The 12,814-nt window shown below is 50.9% G+C and overlaps 1 protein-coding gene across 2 annotated transcripts in view; it reads right to left on the bottom strand.

Annotated features, from left to right (window-relative positions):
• The window catches only part of LOC135797401 (lachesin-like), a 28,183-nt gene that overhangs the window by 8,980 nt on the left and 6,389 nt on the right, over nt 1–12,814 (bottom strand). For both annotated transcript variants that reach the window (XM_065309764.1, XM_065309765.1), the window contains 7 exons: nt 7,709–7,853; nt 3,184–3,299; nt 1,942–2,127; nt 1,663–1,861; nt 611–742; nt 391–510; nt 13–183 (listed from right to left, as the gene is read on the bottom strand). In XM_065309764.1, coding sequence (XP_065165836.1) covers nt 13–183; nt 391–510; nt 611–742; nt 1,663–1,861; nt 1,942–2,127; nt 3,184–3,299; nt 7,709–7,853 — 1,069 coding nt within the window. The remainder of the gene's footprint in view (nt 1–12; nt 184–390; nt 511–610; nt 743–1,662; nt 1,862–1,941; nt 2,128–3,183; nt 3,300–7,708; nt 7,854–12,814) is intronic.

Raw genomic sequence — 12,814 nt, 5'->3', positions numbered from 1 at the left:
CGTTGTTGTTACCTTGGAGTCGAACAACGCCTTCTGCTTTACCGAGGGCATTGGATGACGTGCACACGTATCCGCCAAAGTCCTTCTTCTCTAACGAGCGTATTGTCAGGTTCATGAGAAGAGAGTATTCGTTGATTACCGTCTCCTCCATGGCGTACTTATCGCTCGGTATGAGCTTCTCGCCTGCGAACACATATTGTCAGATTGCAACAGCGCCGAGGGAATTCAAAGGTCACCAGTCGCAGCAGCGGAACATACACTGCGGGTATTATGAATTAGGTTTAAAGTGATTTATGAAAGGGCCTTCGCACGTCGGCCGGGTGTAGATTATGGGAATATAGAGGTGTCGGACCATGGTGTGGACACTAAGCCGGTCCCCGAGGGGCTTACCTGTGTCGCGCGTCCAATGGTTCATGGCGCGCGGCGACGCCTCCACGTAGCACTGCACCAGCACGTCGCTGGCGACGGGCGCCGCCACCAGCTGGTTCGATACGCGGATCAACGGATGAACTGCAAAGCAAAAAGCACATACAAACACAAAAAATAAATATATTTTAGATGGCATTACATGAAATAACAAAAATCATGTGCATGATGGAGGAATACTTACAATGAACTCGAACTGAAAATCGTTTGCTGACTGATGGCGGCACGCCGTTGCTGGCGATGCAGAGATATGCGCCCATGTCGGCGCGCTGGATGTTGGTGAGCACCAGCGTGTCGCCGTCGAAGCTGCGCTGCACTGCAAATCGAAGCCAACAGCACATCAATAATTTTCGCAAGCATACGCAGCGCCCGGATTTCGTACGCTCGCATGCAAGACAAATACGGAGTCGATATATTTGCTAATGTCAGGCGCAGTTCTTAAACGCACACACGTCGCGATATTTCAACATGCCAGCGCAATACGTATATTGGTCGCGGCCGATCGTAAGAATAAAGACAAATGTTTGGCCGGGCGGCCGGCGGATATAAATGCCACTTGCAATGCCCGTTTCGGCTTGATGGAGCGCCGCGCACGCGGAAAACGCCGACGTTTACGATACGTGCACGGTCCACAATCGAAATTAATAATCGCCCTCGCCCGCTGCACGAGTGGAACGAGCGAAAACGCGCGCATAATGGTAATCTCATCGTGTATCTTTATGCGATGGCGGCGGGTTTTCCGCAGGTGGAGGATACGTGTTAACGCACATTCGAGCAGGTCGTAAGCGCCGCCGCCACCGGACATAGCATACAAATCCCAGCGCGAAGGCGGCGTTTGCGGTGGCAGCCGTCCTAACACCTCAAGATCATTCCGCCGCATACTCTTTCAGATAATATCTGATTTAAATTTTAAATGAGAAAGGGATTTATCGGAAGCAAAATGCAGCGCGCGCGGCTACAGTGTGGCGGCGGTGGCGGCGGAGAGTTGTCAGAAGTACCGATAGACGCGCAAGTTGAATTTTTCATTGCACATATTCAGCGGCGCGTGGAATGCAAATCTGACGGCGCGGCAAAGAGGCGGCAGTGTCGGAAAGAGCCGGATTAGGCAAAACGCGCACCATCTGCTCACTGCGCGCCGGAAAAGAACTCAATGAGATATTATTTCAGCGGGCGTAAATAAAGTGTTTTCGTTTTGCTTCGTTTTGATATTGATTCCGTTGGGCGTGTCGCGCTTACCTTGCTTCTCGCGACTGGTCTCATTGCGAAAGACTAAACTCTTGGAGTCTTCACGCCGCCATAGGACCGTCGGTGAGGGTACGCCGACAGCGTGGCATTTCAGTCGTACGGTGCCGCCTTCCAATGCCACACCGCCGCCCTCGGTCGATTCGTTATCGTTGAGTATATCCGGCGGGATGACCACCTCCAGTGTACCCATCTGCGAAAAACACAGATTTAAGCACACAAAAGCGCAACACATTAACTTAATGGTCTCCGGCTAGTAAAATCGGTACATACCTGGCTGCGCATTGGGTCCGTGTTGATCTGGCACATGTACGTACCCGAGTCGTTCTTCTGCACGTTGGACACGTGCAGCTTCCACGTGTTGTGCCCGTTGTGCGTTACGGAGAGACGCTGGTTCTGTGCGACCATGTGCGTGTGTATGGCGAGGATGGCCTTCGTATCCGACTTGATCCACGCCACCTGAAAGAGTCGATAAAGTACGGATATTTGCCTCTGAAAGCACACAATCAATTTCGGATCTCCGCGCGCTCAAGTTTCCGAAGAGTCTACGTATAATTCCATTTGCGCTGCAGCGCCGCCTGCAGGACCCTCACATGCCGGCGCACTTTTCTCTAGGCCGCGCGCTGATTTTATTACCGGGGGCGGCGATGGTAGTGGCGCGCGGTTTGCAAACTCAATAAGTGCGAGTTGCACGTCTGATTGGGCGTCTTTGTGTGCCCGGGGTTACCTCCGGCGGTGTGGCGACGAGCACAATGAAATCATCGCACCCGCAAAACTCGTATATTTTGCACGTCGGGCGTGGACACACACGCCGCCCGCAAATGAAATAAAACTCGAGCGTGCGATAAAATCATTTTGCTTTCAAAAATTTCACCGCGCGCCAGCGGCGATGTATTAAAACGCCGCTATTTTTTCATTATCCGGCGCGCAAATTGCGCATCTCGCATCATCTCGCGTGATTTGAACGCAATAAAACTTGTTACAGGCGAAGGAACTGACTCGCCTCAGGAGTGAATCGAAATTGAAATCCAATAATAACGGCTATCGTTTCAAGCAGCCATAATTAGATAAAGACCCAGTAAATTGCATGTTTTTTTTTTCGTCTATTTTTTTTTCTTTGAAATCTACTAGTAGTATTGGCTCGGAATTTTTCCTTAATTGAATGTCAAATGAATGTTTGAGGTGGGTCGTGGGTTGTGAGGCGGCACGACTTGTCCTCTAATCGTTTTGTGCGTTTATTCTGTTCGGCGGTGCGAATTGAATCGAACATTATGAGAACCCACGTCTGGGCCGGACGATGAATCGCCGAACATGCGAAAAGGGCGTTTTATCCTAGGGGATGTCAGCATGGATCTTAGCAATATGTTAACCCGATGACCGAGGGTTTGCATCGTCATAAAAACGAGAAGCGCACGCGTCAGCGATAAAGGTACGATTGTCGACTCCGGCGGTGGTACCAGATGCATATAATAGACTGGACCGGACATTGCAGTGGTTAGAGATGGACGGTTTTACCTTGTAAGAAGACAGGTGATTGACGACACAGGTAAAGAAGATGTCTCTGCCCTGCGTGACGGTGTGATTCTCAAGAGGCGCTAGAAACACTGGTTCCGGTTCGGAGATCTGCTGACCTGCAATGAGAGAGGAAAAAACATGAAAGCAATTTTAACCATGTTGGATGGCAAGAATTCAAATACTCTGCAAATGAGACTGATTTACATTGGAATGTTGGTTATTAAATATTTAACCCGACAGTCGATACACGGCGGTGGTAGTGGCGGGCGAAAAGTGTCACTGTCAGACGTGAAAAAGGAATCCCCAGCACCGCAGCCGCCACCGCCGCCGCCGCCGCCTAAGAGTCCGACATCACCGACTTCACTCTCGAGAGCAGTAATAACGAGTCGACAGCCAGCGAACATGCTGCAAGCATATGGAAAACACGTCCGTTCGTGCCGGTATTGCGTCGCACGGAAACGCACACCCTTCTCTTCGCTTCTGCAAGCGCGCGGGCCCGATAGTGGTTACCATCCGCCCCGGCCGAGGATATCCCGGTAGTTGTGCACTTTGCAACGAGTGGCTCTCGCGATGCACAACTTTGAGATGCGGTTTGAAACAACGCGCGCGGTGCGACGGCGACGGCGATAGCATTCATTCGGTATCGTCGCGAGTTTCGAGGGTGCAGGCTGGCGCGCGTCACTCAACGGGAAACGTCACTTCTGGCAACAGTAAATCGCAGAATCATTCAAGCGAACTGTTGAAAAGCGGCCGCGCGCACACAAGTCCTCCATTTCGATTGTGTGCTGCGCCTGCCCACCCCCACCTCCCGCCAACACACACAATATGCACATTAAGGTCCTTTTCGTTCCAGGCCTCCTCTCACTCGCTAAAATCTTCACAATGGCCAACAAAATGTGACGTGTGCGCAAATTGAAAATGTTAAATATTCAAATCCATGACAATTATGACCGATGGAAGGGTTGTATACACTTGTCCATCAATCATTCAGTCAATCAACGCCCGGGGCATTTATTATCATGCTGATAATCCGCAATAATTTTAAATTGCGTTGTGATTCAACGCTTTAAATCTCCAGACGTCTATTTTCCGCAACCGACAAGCTGAAAATCTGCAATGAATTTGGATACACTGGGCGCGTGAGCCTAACGGCGCGCGCGGGTCAGCACGCATACAATACATCCACGCGGGGCGGTACACCCCCACAAACACACACAGAGACATAACATTGGACGGCGGAAAGCTAAGTCGCCGCAATTGAATCGCGCCCGATTTAATAGAACGAATGAAGAATAGTCGCCGGGTTTTACTCCGCGCGCAAAAGGACCGCCGCTTCGACCCTCCTTTTATAAGCGCCCTTCGGAGTCTGATAATGTATCGCGAGTATATTGTGTGACGATATATTGTGTTTTGCGCCGCATTACATTATGGCGCTTTGATGTGTTGCTCACTTAAATCTCTATCAGGTACTTATAGTGCGTAAATAATGCATGCGCGCTTGTTACGGGGGGCGGGTGACAGGGGGCAGCGGGTTCTGGTATGTGCCTGTCGATATCGTGTGTTATGCCAATATTATTAAATTCCTAAAATATCGAAATACATGATGCGCGCACGCAGGGAGCCAGAGTCGCGAAAAGCCTAGTCGCTGAAGAGATTTCCGGTTTCCTGGTGTGCGTGTGTGGTTCTTCTTTGAAAAGTAAAGAAAGGAAATAAAATTCTTATTGAGGTTTAAGCCACTGGGCGTATGTTTGGATTTTTAGTGTCAACCACCAGAAAATAGACTTTTTATATACTTTTACCCCCACCATTTTATGCGGGTTGTTAGTAAAGTATTGCTTTGATCCGTTGTCTTGGAATTGTTTGAAGTTGTGTCAAATTAAGTTTTGGGTTTTGAATTTCCAATAAATAGTATCATAGATGTAGTGGTGTTTATCGTCCGGTAAAGAACACATTCCAACCCCACTTCGACTTCCAATAATTCAATGTCGGGGTGTTGGAATCAACAAATTAGTAGCGCTGCTGCTCCGACACAGTTAAGCCCGGATTAGCCGTGGGATTAAGCGCGGGGCCGCAAGGCGAGGGCACATGTCTCGTTCCGGCCGCCGCCCCCCTCTTTCTCTCTCATCGTCCAGTTCATGCACACACATATTGCCCTCAGCCGGGATTTTAATGCGGGCCACTTTGTCTCGCTATCGCTCGCCGGCCAAGAAGACGGTGCATGTCTATGAATGCATGCATAGAGGCGGCGTGACGGTGTGTGGCGGAACGCCGATATCGTCACGGTGGCGGGAGGCGGCCGCAAGCCTTTCGCTCGCGCGCTCCTCGCGACGCGCACACAATGCGCGGACACGGAACAATGGACATGTGTAGCGGCGCCGCCTGCAGCTGATACCGCCGACGGAGCATGCATTCCACTGATAGCGCGGCGGCGGCGGCAAGGCTTCTTCGCTTGGACTAATCTGATGCCATTCAGCAAAGCGTCGCCTGTGTCTCTCGTAGAGCTCATGCAAATTTGGCACGGTGCTGATAAATGTGTTGGAGAAGTCCAGCGTGTGCAGCCGCCCCCGCCATCACCGCAGTCATACATGAGTTTGAGTTTCGATTCGATTCTCGCAGGTTAACTTAGAAGCTTGTACTTGTTGATTTTGCATACAGTTAGTGTGGCACGTTGACAATAGTTCAAGTCCAAAAGGGGCGGCGACTGGTGTAGATTTTGGTGTGCATTAGCGCGAAAGTCAGTCTTCTGCACGCGCGCTTTAAATAAGATGCGAATGCGACGTTTGCGTAATGTGTGCAGAACCTGCGAGGCGGCAGCAGTGGGACGCGTTTATATCTGGCATTTATGGGCCAGTGCGCGCTCAGATTGAGCCGGCAGACGTGTGCGCGATACACGAATCGCCGGCGCCCATACCCCCCAGCCGCCTCCAACTTAACCGAGACTCAATTTACTGGCGGATTAAGACACTCGCAGCAGCCATTCACTAACCCCTCAGCCGGCGGCAACGGCGCGCGCGCGCGCGTCGAACAACCGGCGTTACGGTTCTTAATAAACGAAGACTATGTCATTGTCTCGCGTCATTAAACGCGAAGTGCGCTTGGAGAGCGCCCCGGGTCGGAATCGGGCCCGATACACACGCGGGGCGGCGAGCAAGCGCGCCGCGCTATCTGAAGCTTAGGCGCGCTTCGGCTCTCGCGCGAACGAAGCCAGTCAAGCTCGAGCTCGCGCCGCGTCCTACGATAGCAAGACGCAAGGGTACACTTTTGTACTACACGCGGAGGGCGGCCAAGAGAAGAGAAGAGAGTGGGCTCACTGCTCTCGATTTCGAATTATACGAGTACCGGTAGGTTTAAATGTCTCTCTTCTCTTCTGTTTAACATAATAGGCTACAACAAATTTTATGATATTTACATAACCGTATTGGATCTTATTCCACCTCAGCAACCGCCAAGCGCGTACACCGATCGAATCGCAACGATAGAATTCCCCTACCTTTCCATATTTCTTAAGAGAGAACAAAACGAGCTAAGAAATGAGAATAAACCGCCAGATTTTCCTCTCGTATTCCTTGGAGCCGCATTAAAAAAGCACCCGCTGTGTCAAGTATGCCAATGTGGAGAATGGTGAATAATATCGCACATGTGTTCAACTCCGGCGGTATCTCTACATACACGTAATTCTCTTACATTTGATATAATAAATGAGTTAATGAAGATGTTAGCTTTCGCAGACAGCGCTGTTTTGTGTGACAATTGTTATTGTGGAGGCGCCGGGCGATGCGTCTGCGAGAAAGATAAGCTGCAAATTAACTTCCTTTAATTTGCCATGTTTAGAAAATCATCCGACGTGCGGAGCAAGATGCCGGAGGCGCCGACTGCGTCGGCTTACACGCTAAGCCGATTTCGCTAAAAATACACTCGGTACTTATTTCGATATTAAGCGACATTTTCGAGTGCATGGAGATGAGCGACACACTCCTCAACACTCCTCGCACCCTATTTTAGTGAAGGCGCGTCGCCGGCAACAGCTGTTCGTCTTTCTCCAAGCGCCCCGTTCATACATCACATTGCTTTTTGCAGGGAACACCAACGTGTGAACGAGGGTGAGTGAAGAGCGCCGATTTTCACACTCGGACTAAACACCCTCACCATTTCTCTTTGGTTTATTTATTCGTTTATTGTGCACAAGCATCAATCGCTTATCTGGCATCGCGCAATGCGATTATCAATATTGTAATTATAGCGGTGCTACCAGCATCACCCTCGTTGTCGTCGTCGCAATGCTTATCGCAATCGTCCTGGCGGATGCGGGCGCGAGCGACGACTTGAAAGGACGTCTTTGGAAGCAGGCCAAAACATTAAGTGGCGCGCGCGCGCGTGGCTTCTTGCTCGCTGCGATTCACAATGACATTACGACGTTACGACATTATTACTACGTTCATAACTTTCCACCGACACGACACGCCCATCCAATTTACAACATCATACTACTGTTTATATTTAATACGCAATTTTGCTAGATATTTACCGGTGATGGCAGGTAGAAAGGCGCAGAGTAGCAGCCGTCCACCAATGGAAATCATGGTGGTGCCGTTGTCCTGGGTGCAGCTCTTACTTAACCCACCGCGAGTCGTCGCCGACCATTGTCGCATGCGGCGCCACCATCGCGGAACCTGAAACACGTGCACTGTCTGTAATATAAATCATGAATGGTAATAGCCGCGCCACAAGAGTGCTGAATCTGGGGTTGGGGTTGTGGCGGCGGCGGTGGCGGCGGCGAGGAAACGGCCTGCTAATGTCAGCACCCTTGGCGACGCGCGGACCGCCGACGGCGTTTTATGGTTCTGCTCTACATTCGCATGCGAATTCGGGATCGCATTCGCAGGCGTGTAATATACGACACGTCGCAAAGGCGGCGGCGGCGGCGGCAACCACGCCAGCATTACTTGTATGCATGCACACATATCGCCTTGCGCGTTGGAGGTTAACCGATGATAATAATAAAGCGATGACTTTCAATTGTACAATATGAAAAGGCGGGGGCGGTTGCGTGCCGCAGGTGGCGGGCGGCAAAGCAACAGCAGCTCTGACACGAAGGCGTCACGCGGGACATAGCCGCCTTATGCTGTCAGTTTACCATTCGCCTGAGCGCATCGCGCAAACTTTGTCTCGTCGACGCACTGAAATAATTTACGCAGTATGAATACCAGAATACCGTCATGCACATGGAGTTGATTATTAAAATGAACGCGTAGACTGCACTGCGCGCGACCGCCGTAAATCCAACCCGAATGTATTAGGAATTACGATTATTTTATGGATTTGGCGTTTACGATGAGTCATACGCGCACGCTGAGCGTTTTAGAGCGTAACACAGCGAGCAAAGTGAAATACAGTGAAATATATAAACTCGTCACAGTTCACGAGCCATCGGGGGCGTTTAGTATGCTGCGCGCACACCCGTATACCTCCTTTTCGCCATTTGTGCCCGGCGCCTCCACATATGGTGCACAAAGGTAGAAAAGCACACGCTTCGGCAGTCGCGGGCGACCGTGGTCAATCGTGGGATAATAAAAAGTCCGTAAATTTATTCCGCGAGCTTCCGCGTCACGCCTAAGAGCTCGAAGACAGATTGACTATAAAAGCATACTCGAATTATCAAGCCAGACCCGAAAATGATCGAAACGCGCACCGCAAGCCGGCGCACAACTCCCACACCACCCGCCCCCGAAACGTGCAGAGTTCATGCTTTATCGAGTGTATTTCACTCTCGGTGTAGCTGTGCCCGGCGCCGAGGGCTTGAGGGTGAATTGTGCGCGTTTCCCGTCGCTTATCAGTGCAGCCAGCGTTTACATATCGGTTTACTGGCAATTTACACTGTTTAATTATTAGTTATGTGCGTTTCTACGTTTGTTTGCGCACACGCGCCACTCGGCATTCGACCGGTCAGTGAAACAAATGCTCGGGCACGCTGTTTATTTCACAAAAGCGTTGCCTTGCGTCGGAAGTCCATCCGTTCGTGCGAGCGCCTGGAATGCTGACTAAGACATATTAGCACCGCCTTTATTGGATCTGTGGTCTGAGTCCTCCTCTACACTTTCCATTCATAAGTGTACCACTAGCACCCCAGGCCGATCAATTAACCGTGCGAGCAGCATCATGTGTCTGCACCTCGCGGCGCCTCCACCATTACACTAGATATTCATTTATATTCATCTATTATACACATCTGCGAGCAAAGGTATTATAGGTATTGTCGCCTTGGCAAAGAATGCTACGCTCATTATACGCTCGGTGCAGATAAGATAATCATCCTCATCTGGCACGGTTTTTACAATTACGCAGCGGCGCGCAACTATTATGCAAAAGGATAATAAAACCAGCGCTGGTGTGCAAACACAGGCCATGACGGGCGCAGAAAGAGGGCACGCGATATAATTAAAAATTCAGCGTGTGCATGAAAAGTATTTATTCAGTGCGCGCAGATCGGAGTATGCGCGTCGGCGTCTTCGCAGCCTGAGCGTGAATATATCATCCTGGTCGTACGCCTCACCACCCCCGCGCCTAATATCTTTGCTCTGACACAGATAAACTGGCGCCGCAGAACAATTTCCTTCTCTTAATCACACTGCATTCCCGCGCGCGAGTCTGGAATGCACCTTTGCGAGCGAGGCGCGAACTGCCGCCGCGATGGCAGACAATCACCACTCATTGCTTCGCATCGCTGCCGCCGTCGACGAGACGAAGTGAATGCTAGCATACGCTATCTCGGAGATTCGGAGAGAATAATGTTTATTGTGGGCTATTTTGTGGTGGACACCAACCAGAAACAGTGAAATGTTTTTTTTTGGTTAAAAATAAGCGCGAAAAAGAGTATTGCGTCATATTTTAACGGTTTGCGGATGATTTAGACACTCTCCGATAACGCTTTTATGATAATTTATTACTGATACATATATTTTGTGATGCGAAACTGCGCACGGATGGAAAAAGATTGCGCGCACATCGACACCGCACATTTTAAAAATGCGCGCAAAGGCAGAAAGTCGACGCGAGGCGGCGGCTTTTGTCGAGTCGGTTTTGGTCAGCGCGCAAGCCGGACGCTCTCATCAATTCTCCCCATGACGTGTTCTATCACGGTGCCATCTCCAGACAATAGTCAGCATTACACCACAAAAACACCCCAATATGTAGCTTTTAAATTAATGATCCTCGCTATTGCTTCCTGCTCGCGCGCTTGCCCCAGCCACGCTGAAGTAATATTCAACTGAGAGAGAACTTTCCTACCAGGACTACTGCTGCGGTCGGCGGCGGCGGTGGTGGCGGCGGGCGGTTCAGGCCTTATTTGCCTTGAAATTCGCCGCGCCCGGCTGGCCATCGGCGATAAAATACCGCCAATATATCGACTGCCTGTTAGTGACCGCATCATTTACTCGTTTGCGCTGACTGTCGCCTTTTTCGCTTCTTTTCAAGCCGCCATGCACAACCGGAAAGCCGGAAAAAGTTGTAAGCCGTGTTCATAATTACGATTACGTAAAGTGCTTAAATGTCGCGACCTGAAGAAGGTAAAGATTCTCATGCTGTGCGGTCGCTTTGGTCTCTTTGACGCAACGCGGCAGGTCCATTTAGCGTATGAGCGTGGCGGTGGCGGCAGCGCTGCGGAGAGGTCTGGAGTAGTTAACTGCAAAGTAGCTCCATTACCATGCAGGGCCCATTGCGACGCTCGCGCTGCGAGTGCCTTCCAGTATCGATGGCGGGATAAGTCCCTAAGCCCTACGCTCCCGGCTGCGCCACCATTGTGAGCACTCACTTTGCCGCCCGCCCGCCCGCCGCCAACACGATACAGCACGATAGATTCCTGCGTCGCGCGTCGGTTTTTACGTTTATTACTATGACTCAAATTGCCACACCGGGAGCACTATTTTTCTATTCATGTAGTATAATGTTGCTGTTTCTAGCACCCCCTCGGTGTGTGTGTATGTGTGTTGCTTTTTTTTATGACATTCAATTGATTGTAATCAATGCGGGTCGAATGCAATTGCGTCTTTACAGTGCGCTTAATGCTGATTTATCGAAATTGCAGCGCAGTCATCCGGTCCGAGGGCGGCTTGTTTTCCTTGTTAGCCAGTCGTGTCACGCGGCTGTCATGCGCAGGACCGTGTGATTGATGATTCGGGCGGCGGGGCCCGCGGCGGCGCTCATCAATTAGCAAGAGTGTCTTTATATGCCCGCGGCTGCGGTTTAAATGCGCGCCGCAAGCCGCGATTATGAAAGACCGCCGTCTCGACGACATGCCCACCGGTAATTGAACGTGCGGCCCGTTGTGCAAACCGCCGCCCCCGCCTCTACTTTCTACATGAACCGGAAAACGAGTCATTAAGTGTGCGTTACGTGCACGCGGAGAATTGTCGACAAACAAAACGAGCAACAAGCATCCTGTGGGTGTGGGTGGCAATGGTGTTTGATGCTGTTTGCTGGCGGTACGTCCTCAAGTGCCCGCCGCCGCCACGGCGGTGGAAAATATCGAATGTGCATTTGACGCTCGTGTTTATGTGGGCTTTCCGCGCGTGTTGCCCGTCGCTACATGTTCATCTGGTCTGTGCGGTAATTGATGGTAGTGGGCAGGAAGTGACGTGCGCGTGTAGGTGATACATCACCGTACCGTTTGCCGCCGCCACCGCTGATTTCTGTGTGTGCGCAGCGCGTGTCCGCCGCATGCATATTCATGCATCATTTCGATTGTGAGACTGCGGCGACCGATACGAATGCATCAGAGATGTAGACCCCATCCACGAGTAGAGTAGGAGAGGACCACAATGATTTCGGTTGCCTTTGGCATTCGCGCTTCGGCTTGTTGTGGTTTAATGCGGCGAAATTTCGGCCAGCTGCAGTGTGCTCATCCGCGTCGCGCGCGCCTTGGCTCAGGTGCCGTACGCCAGCCGCCAGTCAATGCAGTGACACGCCGCCGTTCGGTGATTGATCACCTCTATTTAGCCAAATCCTATTGCCATATCCGGCGCGGGGATCTCATTATTACGTCAAGCCAAGATGCTGCGCTTGAGTTTATGTATGAGCAATAGGCCGCCTTCTACCGCCGCCGCCGCCGCCGCGCCTGTTGCTATAATTTATTAATGGCCCTAATAAAAGTACGCTTTGGCAGCCAGTTGTGCCCCGGCGCGGCCCCACAATTTTAATACGACACTTGGAGAAACGAGCAAAGCGCCTCCAAAGTCCAACCCTCCTCATACACCCCCTCACACCCCTTCTTCAAGTATATACGTCTTATTGTCGCGAGAGCAACTACGATTTTGATGGCGCGCACAACTTGCTAAAGCCTGCTGAATAATTACGTTTTAAACTTCAATACAAACGCGGGGCGGCGGGCAGTAAACGGTCATGGTGCAGAGCAACAATCTCGCGCATGTTGCCGCCACTCGAGTCAATCAATAAGTTTAATAATCCACTTTATACGCTCGAATAATAAATAATGCAAGCGTGCGCTTGAAAATCAACCCGCCAGTCGATAATAATTTATCAATAATCGCGGGGATATTGGACAGGTGCAATTTGATTTCAATGGCGGGAGTTTAAAGAAGAAAGGAAATGAAACCGAGCGCGCGCGGTTTTGTGCTCC

The sequence above is a fragment of the Atheta coriaria genome, unplaced genomic scaffold, assembly GCF_025399875.1.
Source record: "Atheta coriaria isolate IRGN ID8LTWV9N9 unplaced genomic scaffold, Caltech_Dcor_3.1 hic_scaffold_8_pilon, whole genome shotgun sequence".
Classification (NCBI taxonomy): Eukaryota; Metazoa; Arthropoda; class Insecta; order Coleoptera; family Staphylinidae; genus Dalotia; species Dalotia coriaria.
The sequence above is the reverse complement of the archived record's forward strand: the minus strand, read 5'-3'. Positions and strand labels throughout refer to the sequence as shown.